The sequence below is a fragment of the Danio rerio genome, chromosome 5 (genome assembly GCF_049306965.1).
Source record: "Danio rerio strain Tuebingen ecotype United States chromosome 5, GRCz12tu, whole genome shotgun sequence".
In the NCBI taxonomy this organism is placed as follows: Eukaryota; Metazoa; Chordata; class Actinopteri; order Cypriniformes; family Danionidae; genus Danio; species Danio rerio.
This window is the reverse complement of record NC_133180.1, coordinates 38934942-38959344: the sequence shown is the minus strand read 5'-3', so window position 1 is coordinate 38959344 and position 24403 is coordinate 38934942. Positions and strand designations below refer to the sequence as shown.

At 32.9% G+C, this 24403-nt stretch overlaps 2 protein-coding genes across 7 annotated transcripts; one reads left to right on the top strand and one right to left on the bottom strand.

Moving 5' to 3' along the window:
* Positions 1 to 1187: 1187 nt before the first annotated feature.
* On the bottom strand, positions 1188 to 15064 carry si:dkey-111e8.4. Its single transcript, NM_001100959.1, has 3 exons — positions 14986 to 15064; positions 4230 to 4371; positions 1188 to 1540 (listed from the first exon to the last, which is right to left on the bottom strand). Exons 2-3 carry the CDS (start codon positions 4367 to 4369, stop codon positions 1306 to 1308), a joined length of 375 nt encoding a protein of 124 aa, NP_001094429.1. The 5' UTR covers positions 4370 to 4371; positions 14986 to 15064; the 3' UTR covers positions 1188 to 1305.
* LOC100150003 (uncharacterized) lies at positions 14992 to 22572 on the top strand. 6 transcript variants are annotated; one of them, XR_012406174.1, is made up of 7 exons: positions 16794 to 17483; positions 18339 to 18384; positions 18976 to 19191; positions 19315 to 19508; positions 19727 to 19850; positions 19945 to 20447; positions 21793 to 22567. XR_012406174.1 is itself a non-coding variant. In XM_073951150.1 (6 exons), the coding sequence occupies exons 1-6, from the start codon at positions 15074 to 15076 to the stop codon at positions 20007 to 20009; spliced, it is 729 nt and encodes a 242-aa protein (XP_073807251.1). In that variant the 5' UTR covers positions 14992 to 15073; the 3' UTR covers positions 20010 to 22571. The 6 variants fall into 6 exon arrangements, 4 of the variants coding, with proteins under 4 accessions (XP_073807251.1, XP_073807252.1, XP_021332231.1 ...); XR_012406175.1 differs by having other exon boundaries at positions 19945 to 20364; positions 21807 to 22448; XM_073951150.1 differs by lacking the exon at positions 16794 to 17483 and adding an exon at positions 14992 to 15157 and having other exon boundaries at positions 19945 to 22571.
* The last annotated feature ends 1831 nt before the right edge of the window (positions 22573 to 24403 follow it).

Sequence of the window (24403 nt, the reverse complement as noted above, 5' to 3'; positions counted from 1 at the left end):
TAGGCGAAACTCTTCCATTAAATGCTAAAGCCTTTTGTTATTTAACACATCCCTTTCCTCGAGGTGATTCTTGGAATTACTACTGGAGGGAAAGTTTCTAAATGTTCTGTTACCCAGATCAGCCCATAACGTGGAACTTCATGTTCCATGTTTAGTATATTTTGAAGTCAGGTATGCATCTTTTAATCTTGGATTTATCTTTGATAACTTGATGTTTTGTATTGATCGTTTAAGAATTGACTGAATGAATTGGCATAATACACATTTACCTGACTAATAAATTGTTATGTTTGAACATATTTTACTTTCTCTGTAATTATTAATTCTAGTAGATTACGCTGTATCCTTGTTTTCGCACTTCCTATGTCAGGTCAGTAGATGGACTAAAATCCAGTTGAGATGGAGCATTGGGCACACTAATTGAATGTTAGGCATCCGACTGACTCTTGAAATTGATTCAAGTGTACTTAGTTGGAAAGGGCGTTAACTTCCGTCTAGGACAACAAGGAGTTGCACGACTAACCTAGATAGGGTACCCTTGTTTTAAAAGTAATGTTATTCTAAATTAAGTGTATATGGGAAACCATGGGCTTGGCTAAACCAAAATTATTATAGAGTACAGTAGTCGGTTACATTTATAATAATGGCCCTAACCTCTGATTGGAAATGATTTTGTCTTTACTCAAGGGTGTACATCTAAGGAAGACTAATCAAAAATACTTTGGAATGAGCAAGCATGGGAGCGGCCATCTAAAAGTAGTAGTCATCTACCTCTGTTTAATATTCAAAAGACTGACAAGAGTGTGACCGTGAGGGACGACATCGGCCGGGGCGATCTCTCTGAGCGACATGAGCACCCGAATGAACAAACGTAATAGTTACGAGTGAAGATAAAAGGTTCAAACATTTATCTAAATTATATATTGATATAATCTTCTTAATGTTTTATGATTGGAGTCAGATAAAACGAAAGATAAATATATTAATATTCTAAACTACCTCATAATCAAAATGATAAATTTAAATTTAAAGTAAATCAACATTGTGAACTGGAAAGACCGAACAGGCATTGAACCTTCATCCACCAGTGGACACCTCTATTGGACCAACTTGGTGGACCTTACACTACTAATAACACCATATTACTAGTACAAACAAGTACAAACATGTGCAGTTGCAGTAAGCTTAATTTCATTAGTTTAATAAACAAAATAGAAAATCAATAACAAGTTCACTTGTTTAGTTCTGTACTTCAAATGTAAGTAAACTAAATGTTTTGGTGGGGAATCTAATTGAAAACAATATTTAAATGCTTTGTAATGCATCTGTGAAGTCTTGATCGCTGTCACTGTCTGCTGCATCAGCTGAGACAGAGGGGTTCCTGTGGGTATTTAGTGGTTCAACACAGCGGCCTCTTTGGGTTAACATCTCCACAAGCTCTGTCGCATGTGTCTGCTCTGTCACAATCTTCAGGGTAAATCTGGATGGGTTGCCCGCGTCTGCACTGTTAACTGGAATAATCTCTATTTCAGCCATTTTCCTAGAGAAAAAGAGAGTGAGAGACGTTATTAATGTGAGAGAGAAGACTTAAGGCCTATGCCAGCACACTTGTGGTGTGATGGAAAGTAAGTGTGCAAAACTGCCCAAGGTCTGAAAGTGGTAAATAAATGCACAATAAGTCATTTACCCAAAAAAGCTCACTTTGTGTGCACTTATAGACTTATAATGGCCTCCATTACTGTAAGTGGTCCATAATGTACAGCAGGGGTGCATTTTTCCTGAAGAGTTGCACTTTTTTAAATTTACAGGTCCCATGAAGTGTTTGAAATGTGCAGTTTTTTTCCCCATGTTTGATCTAATCTCAACTGAAATATAAAGAGAGGGTGAGACGTTACTAGCTCCTTCGCTTTAATAAAAAAAAAACCCCCGGTCAATAGTGTTTTGTTTTACCACTTATCTGCCAGTGAGAGTGGTTGTGGTCAAGCGCATCAAACGTGAAGCGTCTTGAAGGGGGCGGAGCATGTCAGATACTAGAGAGCCTTTGATTGGTCAAGATTTGATGAGAAAATGAAGTATGAGGTCACATGAATAAAACCGTTGATTCACTTGGGAGGAAGTGACAACTTCACATGCTTTACATGTTTTTATCAGCTTTATATCTTCTAAACACAACTATTGTCACTGTTTTGGAGCAATTTTACTAATAATATCTAACTTTATTTAAATTTCATGGGACCTTTAAATAAGGTGTTGCTACAAATGTATTTAATACACGTAAACCAACAAAATAAGATCTTCAGGGACACGTGTGCTGCGTTACAAACGGGATATAGGCTATCGCCCTCTGAAGTGCCATTCGGAGTGAATTAATCATGACTGATGATGCTGCTATTTAAGTGCAGGGGGTCAGCCCTTTAATAGTAGGAAATAGCTTTCTCTATTCTAAATCTTAAATCTAAATAATTAAACATGTAAAATATAAATACACATTTGACCCACCTATAATGGTTCATACCATTGTGAAAGCATAATTGGGCAATTCACCCCACTGCCTTCAGGATACAATATTTAAACCATTGGGTGCACATGGTCCTTCAGAACAGTTCGGTAGTCCTTGGACCTTCTCCACACCGTAACTCTCACAGATGTGGGAAAGACAGCAAAGGTGGACTCATCAGAGAACAATACATGTTCCACATTGTCCACAACCCATTGCACTTTGGCACTGGCATGAATAGGCAACGTTTTGCTATAGCAGCCCGGCATGTATATTGACCCTGTGGAGCTTCTGACCAACAGTTTTAGTGGGAACAGGAGAGTTGAGTTGCATATAATTCTGCAGTGAGTTGGGCAGCTGTGGTTTCATGTTTTTTTTTTTTGGAAACAATTGGTGTTAGCACCTGAACATCCCCAGCAAGACACACACCAACAATTTATTCTCTTTCAAACTCTGATATGCCATCATATGACATAATGTTGTGTGCATTGCAATCTTTTCAGCAAAACTCTGCTATTACTCTGCTAAAACCTTCACACTCTGCTCTTACTGGTGGAATGAAAATCAATGAAGACTGGCCACCAGCTGCTCAAATTAAGCCATGAAACCTCCAACACTAAATTGGCCATTGTTTTAGTTTCATTGTCTAACCCTTGTACTTTTTCCAGATCAATTGTGTTGATTACCATAAATGTCATTGGTGGAAATGACATTTCTACAGTTTATTGAGAAGAAATTAAAGATAGCTTCACTGATCAGCTTTGAATTGATACTATCATTTCATTTATACAAAATACCATTATTTACCTTAATTTTGTTTGGTTTTTAAAAACACCTTTGAAGGTACATCATGTTTGGAAATGACATAGGATAAATGTATGACCTTGTCAAGAAATGTTTAGCATATTTTTTCTTCATGTGTTGTTAATGAACATTTTTTTCTTTCGATCTTGATCATGTGCTCGGATGTCACTATTCCTTTTCATAAAAACCACCAAAATAATCTTTTTAAAGCGCCATTATAGAGCTGTGGTGGAAATGACACTGATACTGTGCGACAGCTATATTTTGTTTAAAAATTATATTGATAATAGTCTCACATTAATAACTATAAAATATTTTAATTATTTCACTAGCGCTTAATTAAAATACATTAGTAGTTACCAGATAAATAATATTTGATTGATTGAAATTTTATTTTCATTGTTGAACTTTAAAACTCTAGGTGTGCGACAAGGCAAAACAGTAATTTTGACACCTAAAAGGAGGATGAATAATATGACAAAATATAATAGAAAGGTAATAAATTTTGACAAAAAAGCGGAATTTGAACAAAATTATATATATATATATATATATATATATATATATATATATATATATATATATATATATATATATATATAATTGATTGGCATAATTGGGTAATTCTTTAACTACAAGTATATATATATTTAAAGGACATATATATATATTAAAGGACATAAAAGTGCCTGTAGTTAAAGAATTACCCAATTATGCCAATCAATGCTGTAAGAAAAATAATTAATTAATTCACCACAAAATTAAAATTCTGAAAATTCTGTCATCACTTATTTGCCATTCACTTGACCATATGAAGGCGAGTAAACATTTTTTGGATGAACTATCCCTTTAAATTACAGAAATGTGTGGGACCAGTGTTCAATGGAAATGGAAATTAAAGTGAGGTGCAGAGTGGGTGTTTTAGTACTCTGGGGGTCTCTGTGTGTATTGTCGTCTCATAAGCCAGCACACTGCAAAGATGACCAGCAACAGCAGCAACAGCAACACCACAAACACGATGAAAATATCAGAGTTCAGCCACTGTGACAGAGAACCTCCTGCTTCCATCCCTACAGTAAATAATATGGTAATAATAACATACAACTAAATGGTCGCTCATGTCTTTGTGACACGGTATCAACATTTACACAGGACTAGTCAGTAAAACACATTAAATATACGCTACTAAGCGTTTGTAATATTAATGATAAACTAGAACCTAAAGTTCGTTGACGAACTTTGATGTTGGCTTGAGAAAGCCAACGTGACTGCGCCGGGGACTCAAAGGCAGTTGGCAGGAAGCACAGCGGTTGAGAAGTGGTTGCTAGGCGGTTGCTAAGATGTTGCTAAGGCATTCCTAGGTAGTTGCTAGGGTGTTCTGAGTGGTTTCTAGGCTGATGCTAGGGTCCACTGAACTGTTAATCGGAAGGCCTCATTTACATTTTTGATCAAATCGAGAAAGAGAGAGAGGACTGATTTGTTCAGGTTGTTTAATGCAGATCACTATAGTATAGTTAGTATTTATAGTATATATTATAATCTGAACAAAATTACATTATAATAAATATCATATAAAGAAAAATATTAAATTAAAATACTAATGAAACAATAGCACATGCATTTAGTTAATTTGTCTTTTATTTAACCAGTCTTATAATTTTTGCAGTTAATATAGAGTACAGTCAATTTACAGTAATTTGCAGCATTATATATATAGTTATAGTTATATATACAGTTTACAGGAAGAAAATCGCATTAAATACAATATTATAGGCCGTCTTCATCACGTGGTTAATTCTGACCAATGACGTTGTTTCACCCCACTGGCCACTAACACAATGTTATAATCGTAATATTTAATTGTCATCACCTGGGTGATTTTATTTTTTTTTGGTACAGCATAGGCCAAAAGCTTGGCTTTCATTGTCATTATCACAAGTGAGGAGAAGGCTCTTTTGCGGCACAGAATATTGTTTTGAAAGAAATATCTGAAGTAAACTTATGTTTTTGCTAACATAAAAGGGGGATTAAGAAATAATCCTTATAACCCTAACCATAAATGTGTGTATGTGTTATATATGTATATATGTATGTATATATATACATACATATATACAGTTTAAGTCAGAATTATTAACCCCCTTTTGATTTTTTTTTCCCCTTTTTTAAATATTTCCTAAATGATGTTTAACAGAGCAAGGAAATTTTCACTGTATGTCTGATAATATTTTTTCTTCTTGAGAAAGTCTTATTTGTTTTATTTCGGCTAGAATAAAAGCAGTTATTAATTATTTAAAAACTATTTTTGGGACACAATTATTATCCCCTTTAAGCAATTTTTTTTTGATAGTCTACAGAACAAACCATCATTATACAATAACTTGCCTAATTACCCTAACCTGCCTAGTTCACCTTATTAACCTAGTTAAGGCTTTAAATGTCACTTTAAGCTGTATAGAAGTGTCTTGAAAAATATCAAGTCAAATATTATTTACTGTCATCATGGCAAAGATAAAATAAAGAAGTTATTAGAATTGAGTTATTAAAACTATTATGCTCAGAAATGTGCTGAAACAATCTTCCCTCCATTAAACAGAAATTGGGCAAAAAATAAACAGGGGAGCTAATAATTCTGACTTCAACTGTATATATATGTATATACACACACTTTATTTTCACTGTTTGTAAATAATTGTTCTTAACATTTTTGCTTTAAAACATTATAATACTGTTTGGATTTCCCCCCCATAATAATAAATTGTGAACATTGCAGTGTAAATTGCAATCCAGATGTTACAGAGAGAAATTGATGCAGCAACAGCAGAGCATATTAAGGGGATATAAAAAATCTCCATACATTGTATGTATATATATATATTCACTATTTTAAAATACATTTTCTTTGCTGTGTGTTTTTATTGGTTATGATGCTGTTTGGATTTATTTTTGCACAATAAATAAAATGTGATTTACAAAGTGCAAACATTGTCTTTGTTAGAATTTACACGTGATTACAACGGTATAAAGACGTTCAGGTCCGACCAGACCGAATGGAAAGAAATTGTAGGTTTTGAAGATGGATTATTAGTTTTGTGGCAAGGACATAGCTGTTTTTAGAGGGTTAAAATAAGGATTAAAAATAAAGTTAGAATGATTTTATATTAAATATGTTTATTGTATAATATACGTGAATGTTCCTTGGCTTTCATTTTCATTATCACAAGTAGAGGAGAAGGCTTTTTCACGGCACAGAATATTCTGTTTTGAAAGAAATATCCGAAGTAAAGTTATGTTTCTGCCAACATCAGAGGCATGTATTTAAAACTCACAGGGTAGCAGACAGAAATGCATGCGGGTCGATTCCGACGCGGATGATTCTGCATCCAGATCAGTTTTATTACGCTTTATGGAGTTCACCCCGAGCATAATATGAATGACTGATGACCAGAATTAAGTTCAACCTCACCTCGATTTTGATCACCGATCTCTCTGCCTCTTAAAGGAACACTAAATAGAGTTGTATCACTTGTATTTGTGTATTTTCGCTGAGAAATTTTAATGTAAACAGCTTCAAATGTTGTAACAAGCACGTCTGAAATGAGCCGAACTTTCTGTAGAGCAAAAACAGTCAGCCCGGATATCTCCGCCTCTTAAAGGTGCAGTAAACTCAATTCCAAAGGGCTCAAAAATAGTCTTCTGGCGCCATCTCGTGGACACTCTGACAAGCTTTAGGTTTGAAATTAACAAATTTAATATAAAAAAAATATTTATAGGAAAACTGTTATTTATAATTACACCAAATAAATATGATAATTATCTTCAATTTAAAGCACATCTTTTGGCCAAATTTGAGGATTGTATACTTTTTTATAAGCCCCAAATACTCGATTGTAATATTTACAATTTTTTAATTAAAAAAATTTTTAATTCAAAAACTACAAATCTTATCGGCATGAGGACATACAGCAACCATCTCATGGGCAATAGACAGCTTTTGACCAAATTTGGGGCTTGTAGCATCTAAGCCCTGGGAGGAGAAGCGATTGCTTTTTTTTGGTCAGAAGCCGGAATAATAATAATAATAATAACTAGAACCTAAAGTTCGTTGACGAACTTTGATGTTGGCTTGAGAAAGCCAACGTGACTGCGCCGGGGACTCAAAGGCAGTTGGCAGGAAGCACAGCGGTTGATAAGTGGTTGCTAGGCGGTTGCTAAGGTGTTGCTAAGGCATTCCTAGGTAGTTGCTAGCGTGTTCTGAGTGGTTTCTAGGCTGTTGCTAGATGTTGCTACATTTAGTTAATTTGTCTTTTATTTAATCAGTCTTATAATTTTTGCAGTTAATATAGAGTACAGTCAATTTACAGTAATTTGCAGCATTATATATATAGTTATAGTTATATAGTTATATATACAGTTTACAGGAAGAAAATCGCATTAAATGCAATATTAGGCCGTCTTCATCACGTGGTTAATTCTGACCAATGACGTTGTTCCACCCCACTGGCACTAACACAATGTTATAATCGTAATATTTAATTGTCATCACCTGGGTGATTTTATTTTTTTTTGGTACAGCATAGGCCAAAAGCTTGGCTTTCATTGTCATTATCACAAGTGAGGAGAAGGCTTTTTTGCGGCACAGAATATTGTTTTGAAAGAAATATCTGAAGTAAACTTATGTTTTTGCTAACATAAAAGGGGGATTAAGAAATAATCCTTATAACCCTAACCATAAATGTGTGTATGTGTTATATATGTATATATGTATGTATGTATGTATATATATACATACATATATACAGTTGAAGTCAGATTTATTAACCCCCTTTTGATTTTTTTTCCCTTTTTTAAATATTTCCCAAATTATGTTTAACAGAGCAAGGAAATTTTCACAGTATGTCTGATAATATTTTTCTTCTTGAGAAAGTCTTATTTGTTTTATTTCGGCTAGAATAAAAACAGTTATTAATTATTTAAAAACTATTTTTGGGACACAATTATTTGCCCCTTTAAGCAATTTTTTTTTTTGATAATCTACAGAACAAACCATCGTTATACAATAACTTGCCTAATTACCCTAACCTGCCTAGTTCACCTTATTAACCTAGTTAAGCCTTTAAATGTCACTTTAAGCTGTATAGAAGTGTCTTGAAAAATATCAAGTCAAATATTATTTAATGTCATCATGGCAAAGATAAAATAAATCAGTAATTAGATATAGGTTTTTAAAACTATTATGCTTAGAAATGTGCTGAAACAATCTTCCCTCCATTAAACAGAAATTGGGAAAAAAATAAACAGGGGGGCTAATAATTCTGACATCAACTATATATATATATATATACATATATACATATATATATATATATATATATATATATATATATATATATATATATATATATATATATATATATATATATATATATATATATATACACACACACACTTTATTTTCACTGTTTGTAAATAATTGTTGTTAACATTTTTGCTTTAAAACATTATAATACTGTTTTTGCACAATAAATAAAATGTGATTTAAAAAGTGCAAACATTGTCTTTGTTAGAATTTACACGTGATTACAACGGTATAAAGACGTTCAGGTCCGACCGGACCGAATGGAAAGAAATTGTAGGTTTTGAAGATGGATTATTAGTTTTGTGGCAAGGACATAGCTGTTTTTAGAGGGTTAAAATACAGATTAAAAATAAAGTTAGAATGATTTTATATTAAATATGTTTATTGTATAATATACGTGAATGTTCCTTGGCTTTCATTTTCATTATCACAAGTAGAGGAGAAGGCTTTTCACGGCACAGAATATTCTGTTTTGAAAGAAATATCTGAAGTAAAGTTATGTTTCTGCCAACATCAGAGGCATGTATTTTAAAACTCACAGGGTAGCAGACAGAAATGCATGCGGGTCGATTCCGACGCGGAAGATTCTGCATCCAGATCAGCACGGATCTCCCCGCCTCTTAAAGGGCCATTACTAAATTACAAAGGCCTCAAAAATAGTCTTCTGGCGCCATCTCGTGGACACTCTGACACGCTTTGAGTCTGAATTTTACAAATTTAATATAAAAAAAATATTTATAGGAAAACTGTTATTTATAATTACACCAAATAAATATGACAATTATCAGTAATTTCAAACACATCTTTTGGCCAAATTTGAGGATTGTATACTTTTTTATATGCCCCAAATACTCGATACAATTTTTTAATAAAAAAATTTTTAATTCAAAAACTACAAATCTTATCGGCATGAGGACATACAGCAACCATCTCATGAGCAGAAGGCAGCTTTTGACCAAATTTGGGGCTTGTAGCATCTAAGTCCTGGGAGGAGAAGCGATTGCTTTTTTTAGGTCAGAAGCCGGAATAATAATAATAACTAGAACCTAAAGTTCGTTGACGAACTTTGATGTTGGCTTGAGAAAGCCAACGTGACTGCGCCGGGGACTCAAAGGCAGTTGGCAGGAAGCACAGCGGTTGAGAAGTGGTTGCTAGGCGGTTGCTAAGGTGTAGCTAAGGCATTCCTAGGTAGTTGCTAGGGTGTTCTGAGTGGTTTCTAGGCTGTTGCTAGGGTCCACTGGACTGTTAATCGGAAGGCCTCATTTACATTTTTGATCAAATCGAGAGAGAGAGAGAGAGAGAGAGAGAGAGAGAGAGAGAGAACTGATTTGTTCAGGTTGTTTAATGCAGATCACTATAGTATAGTTAGTATTTATAGTATATATTATAATCTGAACAAAATTACATTATAATAAATATCATATGAAGAAAAATATTACATAAAAATACTAATGAAACAATAGCACATACATTTAGTTAATTTGTCTTTTATTTAATCAGTCTTATAATTTTTGCAGTTAATATAGAGTACAGTCAATTTACAGTAATTTGCAGCATTATATATATATATATATATATATATATATATATATATATATATATATATATATATATATATATATATATATATATATATAAAATATAGTTATATATACAGTTTACAGGAAGAAAATCGCATTAAATACAATATTATAGGACGTCTTCATCACGTGGTTAATTCTGACCAATGACGTTGTTCCACCCCACTGGCCACTAACACAATGTTATAATTGTAATATTTAGTTGTCATCACCTGGGTGATTTTATTTTTTTTTTGGTACAGCATAGGCCAAAAGCTTCATTGTCATTATCACAAGTGGAAGAAGGCTCTTTTGCGGCACAGAATATTGTTTTGAAAGAAATATCTGAAGTAAACTTATGTTTTTGCTAACATAAAAGGGGGATTAAGAAATAATCCTTATAACCCTAACCATAAATGTGTGTATGTGTTATATATGTATATATGTATGTATGTATATATGTATGTATATATATACATACATATATACAGTTGAAGTCAGAATTATTAACCCCCTTTTGATTTTTTTTCCCTTTTTTAAATATTTCCCAAATTATGTTTAACAGAGCAAGGAAATTTTCACTGTATGTCTGATAATATTTTTTCTTCTTGAGAAAGTCTTATTTGTTTTATTTCGGCTAGAATAAAAGCAGTTATTAATTATTTAAAAACTATTTTTGGGACACAATTATTTGCCCCTTTAAGCAATTTTTTTTTGATAGTCTACAGAACAAACCATCGTTATACAATAACTTGCCTAATTACCCTAACTTGCCTAGTTCACCTTATTAACCTAGTTAAGGCTTTAAATGTCACTTTAAGCTGTATAGAAGTGTCTTGAAAAATATCAAGTCAAATATTATTTACTGTCATCATGGCAAAGATAAAATAAAGAAGTTATTAGAGATGAGTTATTAAAACTATTATGCTTAGAAATGTGCTGAAACAATCTTCCCTCCATTAAACAGAAATTGGGGAAAAAATAAACAGGGGAGCTAATAATTCTGACTTCAACTGTATGTATATATATGTATATACACACACTTTATTTTCACTGTTTGTAAATAATTGTTCTTAACATTTTTGCTTTAAAACATTATAATACTGTTTGGATTTTCCCCCCATAATAATAAATTGTGAACATTGCAGTGTAAATTGCAATCCAGATGTTACAGAGAGAAATTGATGCAGCAACAGCAGAGCATATTAAGGGGATATAAAAAATCTTCATACATTGTATGTATATATATATTCACTATTTTAAAATACATTTTCTTTGCTGTGTGTTTTTATTGGTTATGATGCTGTTTGGATGTTTTATTTTTGCACAATAAATAAAATGTGATTTAAAAAGTGCAAACATTGTCTTTGTTAGAATTTACACGTGATTACAACGGTATAAAGACGTTCAGGTCCGACCGCACCGAATGGAAAGAAATTGTAAAAGGTGCAAAGGTGCAGTAAACTCAATTCCAAAGGGCTCAAAAATAGTCTTCTGGCGCCATCCCGTGGACACTCTGACAAGCTTTAGGTTTGAAATTAACAAATTTAATATAAAAAAAATATTTATAGGAAAACTGTTATTTATAATTACACCAAATAAATATGATAATTATCTTCAATTTAAAGCACATCTTTTGGCCAAATTTGGGGATTGTATACTTTTTTATATGCCCCAAATACTCGATTGTAATATTTACAATTTTTTAATTCAAAAAATGTTTAATTCAAAAACTACAAATCTTATCGGCATGAGGACATACAGCAACCATCTCATGGGCAATAGACAGCTTTTGACCAAATTTGGGGCTTGTAGCATCTAAGCCCTGGGAGGAGAAGCGATTGCTTTTTTTTGGTCAGAAGCCGGAATAATAATAATAATAATAAGAATAAGTTTAAGTAGCATTACAGTATGTTGGCTTTCTCAAGCCAACATAACTAGAACCTAAAGTTCGTTGACGAACTTTGATGTTGGCTTGAGAAAGCCAACGTGACTGCGCCGGGGACTCAAAGGCAGTTGGCAGGAAGCACAGCGGTTGAGAAGTGGTTGCTAGGCGGTTGCTAAGGTGTAGCTAAGGCATTCCTAGGTAGTTGCTAGGGTGTTCTGAGTGGTTTCTAGGCTGTTGCTAGGGTCCACTGGACTGTTAATCGGAAGGCCTCATTTACATTTTTGATCAAATCGAGAGAGAGAGAGGACTGATTTGTTCAGGTTGTTTAATGCAGATCACTATAGTATAGTTAGTATTTATAGTATATATTATAATCTGAACAAAATTACATTATAATAAACATCATATGAAGAAAAATATTAAATTAAAATACTAATGAAACAATAGCACATACATTTAGTTAATTTGTCTTTTACTTAATCAGTCTTATAATTTTTGCAGTTAATATAGAGTACAGTCAATTTACAGTAATTTGCAGCATTATATATATCGTTATAGTTATATAGTTATATACAGTTTACAGGAAGAAAATCGCATTAAATACAATATTATAGGACGTCTTCATCACGTGGTTAATTCTGACCAATGACGTTGTTCCACCCCACTGGCCACTAACACAATGTTATAATCGTAATATTTAGTTGTCATCACCTGGGTGATTTTATTTTTTTTTTGGTACAGCATAGGCCAAAAGCTTGGCTTTCATTGTCATTATCACAAGTGAGGAGAAGGCTTTTTTGCGGCACAGAATATTCTGTTTTGAAAGAAATATCTGAAGTAAACTTATGTTTTTGCCAACATAAAAGGGGGATTAAGAAATAATCCTTATAACCCTAACCATAAATGTGTGTATGTGTTATATATGTATATATGTATATATGTATGTATATATATACATACATATATACAGTTGAAGTCAGAATTATTAACCCCCTTTTGATTTTTTTTTCCCCTTTTTTAATATTTCCCAAATTTTGTTTAACTGTGCAAGAAAAATTTTCACTGTATGTCTGATAATATTTTTTCTTCTTGAGAAAGTCTTATTTGTTTTATTTCGGCTAGAATAAAAGCAGTTATTAATTATTTAAAAACTATTTTTGGGACACAATTATTTGCCCCTTTAAGCAATTTTTTTTTATAGTCTACAGAACAAACCATCGTTATACAATAACTTGCCTAATTACCCTAACCTGCCTAGTTCACCTTATTAACCTAGTTAAGGCTTTAAATGTCACTTTAAGCTGTATAGAAGTGTCTTGAAAAATATCAAGTCAAATATTATTTACTGTCATCATGGCAAAGATAAAATAAAGAAGTTATTAGAAATGAGTTATTAAAACTATTATGCTTAGAAATGTGCTGAAACAATCTTCCCTCCATTAAACAGAAATTGGGGAAAAAATAAACAGGGGAGCTAATAATTCTGACTTCAACTGTATGTATATATATATATACACACACTTTATTTTCACTGTTTGTAAATAATTGTTCTTAACATTTTTGCTTTAAAACATTATAATACTGTTTGGATTTTCCCCCCATAATAATAAATTGTGAACATTGCAGTGTAAATTGCAATCCAGATGTTACAGAGAGAAATTGATGCAGCAACAGCAGAGCATATTAAGGGGATATAAAAAATCTTCATACATTGTATGTATATATATATATATATTCACTATTTTAAAATACATTTTCTTTGCTGTGTGTTTTTATTGGTTATGATGCTGTTTGGATGTTTTATTTTTGCACAATAAATAAAATGTGATTTAAAAAGTGCAAACATTGTCTTTGTTAGAATTTACACGTGATTATAAAGACGTTCAGGTCCGACCGCACCGAATGGAAAGAAATTGTAGGTTTTGAAGATGGATTATTAGTTTTGTGGCAAGGACATAGCTGTTTTAGTGGGTTAAATACAGATGAAAAATAAAGTTAGAATGATTTTATATTCAATATGTTTATTGTATAATATACGTGAATGTTCGCATGGCTATCATTTTCATTATCACAAGTAGAGGAGTCAGCATGGATAACTCCGGATATCTCCGCCTCTTAAAGGAGCAGTGCCTCTTAAAGGGCCAGTACTAAATTACAAAGGGCTCAAAAATGGTTCTCTGGCGCCATCTCGTGGACACTCTGACAAGCTTTTTGTTTGAATGTTACAAATTTAATATAAAAAAAAATATTTATAGGAAAACTGTTATTTATAATTACACCAAATAAATATGACAATTATCAGTAATTTCAAACACATCTTTTGGCCAAATTTGAGGATTGTATACTTTTTTATATGCCCCAAATACTCGATACAATTTTTTAATAAAAAAAATTTTAATTAAAAAACTACAAATCTTATCGGCATGAGGACATACAGCAACCATCTCATGAGCAGCAGGCAGCTTTTGACCAAATTTGGGGCTTGTAGCATCTAAGCCCTGGGAGGAGAAGCGATTGCTTTTTTTTGGTCAGAAGCCGGAATAATAATAATAATAAGAATAAGTTTAAGTAGCATTACAGTATGTTGGCTTTCTCAAGCCAACATAATAATAAGAATAAGTTTAAGTAGCATTACAGTATGTTGGCTTTCTCAAGCCAACATAATAATAATAAGAATAAGTTTAAGTCGCATTACAGTATGTTGGCTTTCTCAAGCCAACATAATAATGAAAAAATGACAGCAAGCTAGGTTTTAAACTAAACTAGCTTTTAACTTTTTAAATGAAAAACAAACAAAAACAATAAACATAAAGGTCTTAGACTAAAATATAATAACGCCAAAAAGATTTGCCGTAAAATAAGATAAGAACCGATTTACCTGAATAACGATTTCTTCTTCTGTTTTCTTCTGTTCACCACATGCTAGCGTGAAATATTTTGGAAAAAAAAATCCAAACATTGTGGTCATGGCAATATTTCAAATAAAAGCGAGGACACTTGATGATACCGGTAAAGCAAAGAGCTTAGAATGGGGATTATATGCTCTTTGGGTAAGGTAAGTTTGTAGTTGTTTTTTTCCTTTAAAAGCAACAACTTCGATAAGCGGACTTTAAAACATAACAGGAAGAGGGCGCCAGAACCCGTAAAACGAATGCGAGACAGGTAATATTGGCTTTCATGTTTCTCTCTAAATGTCTCGCTTAGGACAATGAAGCAGAAAATGAGTTATGTTTAACTGTGTTTATGTTTAAAATGAATGCTTTAAAAACTCACCTAAATCTTTTTTCATTTATTAATTAATTTTATTTTAAAGTAAACTACAGTAAAGTTAATCTTGATAAAGAGTTGCATTGAAAGAATTGCACAATAAATCAGTAGCCTACATGAAGTTACTGTATCCAGAAATAGCAAAAACGTTATACAGGCACTGCTTGAGAAGATGAAGACCATCAGAAGTTATGGTAAATATTAGATATGGAAATGATAAACATTCCAAGCAATTCTTTTCTTTGTTTTATTCACAGACACGTGTTTGTCATGTAGATGGTGATAATGTATCATTGTGTTGTCAAGGTCATTTTAACAGATTTCCGATTTTGAAGAGAAATACTGGAAAGAACACGTGGACTAAGGCCCCGTTAACACTAGTGCGTTTTAGTTTTAAAATGGCGTTTTAGAATGAAAACGATCCGCTTCCACAGCGTCCACACTTATTGTGCGTTATACTTTCATAATGGCTATTATTGATTATTAAAACTGACATTCAGCAAAGCAGAGGATACGTTTCGTATTTTCAAGGAAAATGAAAAGAGGCAGTGTTGTTAGGCTCCGTTTTATTATAAATTTGCATACAGTGAAGATGCAGCACGACACCTCAGCATTTCTGCTGTCTGTTAAGTTGTTCATATCAAAATGAAAATTCCTTCAAAGTTCCTTAAATCATGTTTTCATTTTATTGTTGAGAAAGTGAAACAACGTAGCCAGGATGATGTGAATAAGGTTATAAAGTACACTGTTCCCTTTGAAGATTTACCGGACATGTCCTCGAGGCTCTGTTTTCCATATCAAACTTGCGAAGTCTGAACTTACAGGGAGAGAATGCAGGACTGAACTGTGTGTGTTAGGCTATTTAATATTGAGGAAAAGCCCCAATCACAGCACCGCCTCCGTTTTCAGATGTCTCCGTTTTCCTCCATCCACACTGAGACGGAGCAGCAGCGTTTAAAGCTTCGATTGCAGTGAGAAAGCAAACGATCCGAGCGCCGTTATATCACTGTGTTTTATGGATATGTATACGGCTATATGAAGAGAGAAGTATGAGTAGGGCGGAAAGTTTCACAAGTCTCCGGATGCCCACAAACGAGTGATGGTCTCCAGGTAATCTCGCGTCTCCTTCCGGTCCTCAAATAGGCTACTTCAAACACTCTTCCTACCCCTCCCCACCGCATCTCTCCTCACTCTTCAGGCACGTCACACGCACCTTGTCAAACACCACCAAACCACCATCTCTCCTGACAGCTGAGCAGTACTCTGCAAAATAAACCCCGACACTGACTAATGTGAGGAGAGTTTACTCACACGTGAATTGTTTTAGCTCTTTTGGTCCGATTAGAAACTTTGCAGTGTGAAAGCGAACCGCTCTAAGAGCAAAGAGCAACAATGTAACAATTGTTATCTCTGTTTCAGAACAACTAAACCGATTCACAGGTGTCAAAGCACCTTTAGAATGAAAACGGCCTCTCCAGCGTTTTCGAAACGCTCCGTTTTCAGCGCTCGAAAACTCCGGCGAATTGTGGACGGATGGGGTAACCGTAGCAAAACTTGTGTTTTCAAACTAAAATGCATTAGTGTAAACGGGGCCTAAAGCTGAAGAGCAAAGCGCCATCTACAGTTACAAGATTAGATTTACTCTAGGATCTAGGAGTGTCCTAATTCCGTTTTTTATTATTTGGCGTTGACTGCATCACCTGTAGCTACAATCTTTAGCTAGCTAGTTTTCATGTCATTTGGATATTAGAACTTCTTGTAACACCATGGACTGTTAAAGCACACAAATATTTATAACAGATTAATTTTGTCACCTTTTTTTGTGACTTGTCTGATTTGTTTTAAGAAGTATGGCGTAGATTAGGGGTGTCAAATTTAGTTCAAAGAAGACAAAAGGACTCCAGTTTGATCAGGTGTGGCTGAAACTCAACTGCGCAGAGCTCCGTCTCTTCAGGAACTGAGTCGCCTGTGGCCTAGATTATAAATTTGCTTTCACTTTCTTATTCTTTCAACCTCAACCCCTTCCTTGGTTAAGTGTATAGCGTTAAGGTGATCAACCTTTGTTCAGTAAGATTTCTTGGAACAACTGTAGGCTACTCAAGATATAAGGTAAGACAAATTTAACAAACAGGTCAAGAGAATTTGGTAACACTTCACAATAACAGTACATGAGTAATGATGCATTAATATGTAAACTAAACATTATTTTATTATGAATTAATGATGAGTTAAGGAATGCACTAATCATGAATTAACTTTACTTAAATATGAGTCACATAAATTCATATGTAAATAACGACTACTTTAATTACTTGTTAGTACATGTTGTTAATTAATGTATTTATTTAAGTCTAAGCTAAATGTAACCAATATGAACTCATGAGCTGTTAATGCATAGTTATGTCATGACTTTACTTGGAGGGGCACATCACTATTAACTCATCCTAAACTACTGATTACCTCCTGTTCATGTTAATGTTGACAGACCACTTTTCTATTGTTATTCAGTGTAAACTCACTAGTTGGACGTGCATAAGGAGTTCATGAGTAGTTAAGAATAGGTTAATGATGATGTGCCCCCCCAGTAAAGTCACAACATAATTATACATAACATATCATAAGTTCATCATGGTTAAATTAAGCATAAACTAATGTGGTAATTAATACATTAATTAACAAACAATCATGTCCTAACAAGTAATTAAGGTAGCCGTCATTCACACATGAACTCATGTGACTCAAGTTAAAGTTAATTCATGATTAGTGCAGACCTTAACTCATCATTATTCATAATAAACTAATGTTTAGTTTACATATTAATACATCATTATTCATGTTCTGTTATTGTAAAGTGTTACCGAGAATTTATTGATTTGCAGACCATTATAGTACTAACTTTGAGAATCGCTTTTGTCACAGGCCTGTATTGTTTTTAATAATTACCATCTCTTGTTTTCTTAACAGCGAACGTTTTTTATCCCTTCACTTCAGAATATAATGTTGAGTAGAAGTAAGTCACATATTTGTTATAATCATGCTATTATTAATATATATTTTTATTATTATCGACTTGTCAGCCAGCAATAATTCAACTGAAACATAAAGCTGTTACAATTTTCAAACTCATGATATTCAAAACCTGTTGACTTTCTTTCATCCCTGGAGAAAAGTCATTTTTATATCCCCACACACTGAAACTGAATGGCTTTTGTGAGTAGCCTATGTACATAAGTCAGCCAGTCAGTCAGTGGTATAACAACACATACATCAGTATGATGTAGGACTGAATTTTATTGTTGGATGAATTATCCATAAAAGCAGTAGGCTTGTATAATACAATCCATATTGCAAGGGGTTGCTGTTTGACGAAAAGCTGCATCTGGATTATATTATCATATCAGCATAAAATGCAAGTTGCTCACAGATTGACTACCTGTCATTATCTATTTATGATGTTTAACAGGGTGTGTACTGAAAATTGTTTTCATTCTTTTAAACTTAGCAAACATAATATTTAAAACACAGTTTTGAAGGGTTTATTTTTTAAGACTGTTTCTTAGAAGATTGAGACTAACCTGTATATTTTTTTTCTTCTTTACAGTTTTTTATACAATCGTAACACCTAAAAATGTGGAACAAACAGCTCAAGAATTCAAGAAAAATCTAAAGAAGAAGATAAAAAATGTTAGATTAAAAAACCCTGAGGAGGGACATCGCAAAAAGACAAGAGAAACGCCCAGTGATGTTTACCTGGCTTTCTGTCCAGTAGTTTCTGACACTAAAACTAACATTGATGCAACACTCAAGAATATTAAAGGTAAAAAATGTCTTTGCGAATATATTACATTAGTAGTAATTAAAAACGGAAATGTTTTTTTTTTCATATGTACTGCTACATATAGGGCCTACTCACAATCGTTTTTTATATTTTTGTCTATAGACGATAAGCCGACCATTTTAGTGGTGCTTCATCAAACACTTGAGAAGGAGGCTGTTGTGTCAAAAAGCAGTACATTTGTGGAAAGGGAGAATATGCTTGTTCTTGACTGTCTGTTCTACGAGGGTAAAGGCTTGCTTGCCTGTAAAAAAAATGAGGAGGCTTATAAAGAAGCTGCAGTGTGGATAAAATCAAATGTATGTTCTCATTTCAGTATTACATGTCAGCTTTTTTATGTCAGCTAGATTTTATTGATTTACTGTTCATAACTTTCCTACATATATTCATATATTCCTTTCGACGTTTGCTTATGAGCACCACCTAGTTTGTGAAAAGTTTTATGATTCTGCACCATTAATTTTGATAACATGCTGATAGTGTTCTTCTATTTTTTTTTTTTTTTTTTACTCGCTAGAAAAAATTGCTGCAGCAACGTAGGAACCGTTCTTCAAAGAAAAACCAAAAAGTAGCTGATGACAATTCAAGCCGCAAGCAGGACACATCCTCCCCAGATGTCCGGTCTAGTAGAAATGATCATAGTAAGTAAATGAGTATACTTTGTTTAAATTAGATATCTTATTACTTATGCCAAATTAGCTAACTGTTCAAGGTTTAACACTTAATTATCCACAGATAGAGATGAACGCAAAAAACGTGATGCCTCCAAGAAAAAAACGAAAACTTGTGTTTTTCTCTGAACAGTGGAATTGATCACATCAGGCAAGCAACGCAAAATGCGACAAACTTTAAAATTTTAAATTCTGCACATCTTTATTGGAAAACAACATGGTGGATAAATTTTTTTATTGTTTCATATGTTTTAAATGCATTTTTATTACAAATGTTGAAAATAATCCTAGTCTAGATTTATAATGTAACCCACTACACTACACTGGGCCTGTTTTCAGTATGTTTCCTCAAGTGATTGTATTAGCATGGTCAACAATCATCAAAAGAACAGTGTAATAAGGTGTGATGGTCACTATCATGCAGTATTTGGCACCTTGATTTCTGATATGTGATTCAATGTGCACATGGTGTGAGAGGAAGAAAGCAAGATTATCTGCTTGCTTAAAGTCTGCATGAACTCAAAATGTACAATGTTCATTTTACTACTACAAATTGTTAGTCTTTATGCGAACAATTAATCAGTTACAGTTTTTCTCCATTGGTTTGGCTCATTTCTTGAAACAGAAATTACATTCTCAAAATTCTAAGATCATTTGGCAAAACAGTGTTACAGTTTAGCACAACACTATAGCTCACTTGCAAAAGCTCATACCTCTCCCAAAACAGTTCACTCATGCATCAAAACTAAATTCCTTTCCCATATAAAAAGTCAGTGCCACAAAAATCCTTCTTAATTGGTTTGGCTTATTTCTTAAAACAGAGTGGACATTCTCAACACTCTTGGTGCTTTTGCCAAAATAATGTGGATGGTCGGCACAACACCATGGTTCACCTGCAATAGCTCATACCTTTCCCAAAACAGTTCACTCATGCGTCAAAACTAAATTTCCTTCTCATTTAAACAGTCAGTGCCACCAAAATGCTTCGTCCCTTTAGCATTGTGTGAGCACTGCAATTCAAAATGTTTAGATGTTTTGTCATTATGGCAAAGGACCACTAAAATATTCCTCATGTCTGCCTTACAGCTTAGTCATTCATTGACAATGGTTACTGTACTGTTTTATATAGCTAACTGTGTATAAAACTGAAAAAAATATGATTTTAGGGAAAGAGTAGCTTCCAAGGTTTGACGTCACACATTGCACTCATACTGCCAAGGAACTCTTTTTTTTATTATTGTAACGATCAACCACACAGAAAGTAACTTCTGTAAATCAGAGCAAAAAGAAACTGTATACAGCATAATAAACTGTAATATAAACACACAAACATAAAAGTAGAGTGCTATAAATAAAGCTGGAGTTTCATACAGTTCTTCACTGCCCGTTGTCCTCACCCTCCTGACCATCCACATGCTGTAGTCTGTGTGGCCACAGATTCCCGTCCACATCACAGCGTATATTCTCCCAAAGTAACTTCCGTAAATCAGAGCACACGATGCAATGAGGGAAGAAACGGCGTAAATGCCGCAACTGTCCCCTACAATGATCAAATGTTCCTAGGATTCACCTACTGTATGGTATTCATGGTATTATGGTCTTGACTAATTTTGACTATTGAACAGACTATTGTGCGTGTAATGACATATACAATGAAATGACGCTGACATATTTTGCAGAGAACAACCATTAGACTGAGAATCAACAATCAGTTTAGATACACAAGATCTATTTACTTGGAAATTGTGCTAAATGTAGGCTATCTGTACTTAATCATTTGCAAAGATGCACTTAGACATTTGCAATTTGATGAAATGAATGAGAAATTCAATTCTGTTTTGAACAGCTGCCAAGTGGTTTGGAGGTTTGTCCATGTTGATTTGAGAATGTAGTTTCTGTTTCAAGAAATGAGCCAAACCAATGGAGAAAAACTGTAATACACTGAAAAAAAACACACTATTTGGTATGGTATAATCAAAATCTGTTTCCACTCTGGAATGGCAGTCCTTCTAGATGATGTCAGTTTTACAGATTAGATGAAAAATGCTCACCCCTAACCATTAGTTTGCCGCAAATGAAAAATAAGAGGACGAGCACAAAAATAATACCCCGCCCCCGACTCAATATTCCCCTTTAGTTGGAAATATATAATCAGACACAGCAACTTCCGTCTCACACAGATTTTAATCATTTTTTTGATAATCACATTTTTTATTATTATTATTATTTTGTGTCAATACCAAAAAAAAATTGTGTTGCTTTTTTTGGGTTTTGTGTTATGGGTGTGTATTTTAAAATTTTCTCTGTGATTTGTGCTTCGGGTAATGAAGAATATTCTGGATATTCTATTTTACTATTTTTATTTTTATTTTATTTTATTATTCATGTTCTATCAGATCCCAAATTAATCAACATATAATATCTACCATCAACATGTTTGCATCAGAGGGTTAATAGGGTGTTTATTCATTACAAGTTGAATAAATGTATTGTACATTTTACATAAACAATAAAATGTCAAATAAATAGGGCATTAAGAGGAAGAAATGCAATATTTGTTTGACAATTAAAAAAATGTGTACTTTTTTGTATTTTCGTAAGTTTTGTATAGCTCTTTTGGTTGTGTCTTATATTAATACTTTTCTCTGATTTCTGCAACAGGCAATTAAAAATACTTTTGATATTCTATCTCAATATTGTTTATAATAATTATTATTTATAAATCTGCTTTCAGTAAAATTATCCGAAATGAACCAAAATATGATTTATTATTATTTACTATCAAAATAGGTGCAGTGGAGGGTCAATAGTGCGATTTATAGCAAGTTGAATAAATGCAACATTGTACAGTACATTACAGTACATACTGTAGTTCTGACCAAATGTCTGAAACCCCTTCAGGAGTGAATTATTTGCAATACCACACTCCTTAAGTACCTCACTGCTCTTACAAATGGGTTGCACAATACCGATATTAAAATAAAGCAAAACAAAACAAACTTAGCAACTTATATATTCCATTCACTGATATAGTGAATAATATGTATAATATTAAATCTATAACATAATATATAATATTCCCTGAAAACTAACTGCAGAATAAACACCTACATGTAAACATATATGACCCTGCCAGTTCTTCAATCTCTTAGTAACATCTCCAATTTCGGTTGAAACAATTTGTCAGAAAAACTACAGCCTGTGTTCCATCTTTTAATAATACTATATGAGACATGTTTAATTTGTATGAAAAATGAACAAAAGTCTTTATTAAACTCTCTCTTTATCAGTTATTAAACATTATTTTAACATTACACTTTCAGGCCTGTAGCCAGCTTATTGAAAGGAGGTCTTAGTTGTTTTCTAAAGAACTGAATCTTTTTGCAGTTATTCACCTGATTTTCTGTTTAATTGGGGTATACATATTACATTTTAGTGACACATTAAGAACTTGTATTTGCTGGAATATCTTGTTGGATAGTTATTATAACTACAGTTGTTGATGTACCAAAAATATTTCCTACCGTTTTGTCAAATTGCTTTATTTACATGTGCATTTAAACTGTAAGTTTTATATTACAGTTTTATAAATAATACAAATACTTTAAATTAGAACTTAGAATTTTAAATTCTTAGAATAAAGAAATGAAGAGTTTAGATGCCAAAACCTCTAAATGCCATGTAAAATGAGCATATTTCTCAGCTTTGTTTATTTATGTTTAGTTATTTCACTTTAAAGGCAATGAAAAGAATGCATTTGTCACTATACACATGTTGTATGGACGAGTGTACGAGTTGGAGAAAAATGCTAATTTTAGAAGAAAATATTAAATGGCATTTAGAGGTTTTTGCATCTAAACTCTTCAAATATGAAAATATACTTTTTTTTTTAAATACAATTTCTTAATCATAATTTTCTTTGGGAAATCTGTAAAACTTGATTTAAATTAAAAACTGAAGCCTTTTGGCAAATAACAAACTGGCCAGCGCTATCAACCTTCCTCAGCCAGAATTTGGCCATTTGAATAATAAGATAAATTCAAACACAATAATAGTAATCCAACTTTTAGTCTTTCAAACCACCTGAATCTACGTGTCTGACTATTTCATTTCACTTAATAAACTTAACCTAATAAATCAAGAGAGGATTAATTAATTATATATTTTAATAGCAGTTAAATAATTAAGAGCAATATACAAAATATATTTTATATATATATATATATATATATATATATATATATATATATATATATATATATATATATATATATATATATATATATATAAAACAATATTCATTCTTGTAGGGGGATTGTATTCACTCATCCCCAGTCTCCACCAATGTCAAGTGCAAACCTACACGCTTGGTTGCTACACAATACAGATATTAAAACAAAGCAAAAAAAAAAAAAAAAAACTGAGCAAGTCACATTCCATTTTTGAAATGCATTCATCACATTACATCCTTCAGTCCAACAGCAATGTTTCTATGTATGTATCATGCCTCATCTGATGTAGCA

Bases quoted from the DNA above. Each gene is read 5' to 3' on its own strand.
- si:dkey-111e8.4 (NM_001100959.1), bottom strand. From the start codon at position 4,369: ATGGAAGCAGGAGGTTCTCTGTCACAGTGGCTGAACTCTGATATTTTC. The intron at 1,541-4,229 runs GTACTAAAACAC...CTTTTTCTCTAG, and splicing joins TACACACAGAGACCCCCAGA to GAAAATGGCTGAAATAGAGA.
- LOC100150003 (XM_073951150.1), top strand. From the start codon at position 15,074: ATGGCAATATTTCAAATAAAAGCGAGGACACTTGATGATACCGGTAAA. The intron at 15,158-18,338 runs GTAAGGTAAGTT...TTTTCTTAACAG, and splicing joins GGGGATTATATGCTCTTTGG to CGAACGTTTTTTATCCCTTC. The intron at 19,509-19,726 runs GTATGTTCTCAT...TTTACTCGCTAG, and splicing joins CAGTGTGGATAAAATCAAAT to AAAAAATTGCTGCAGCAACG.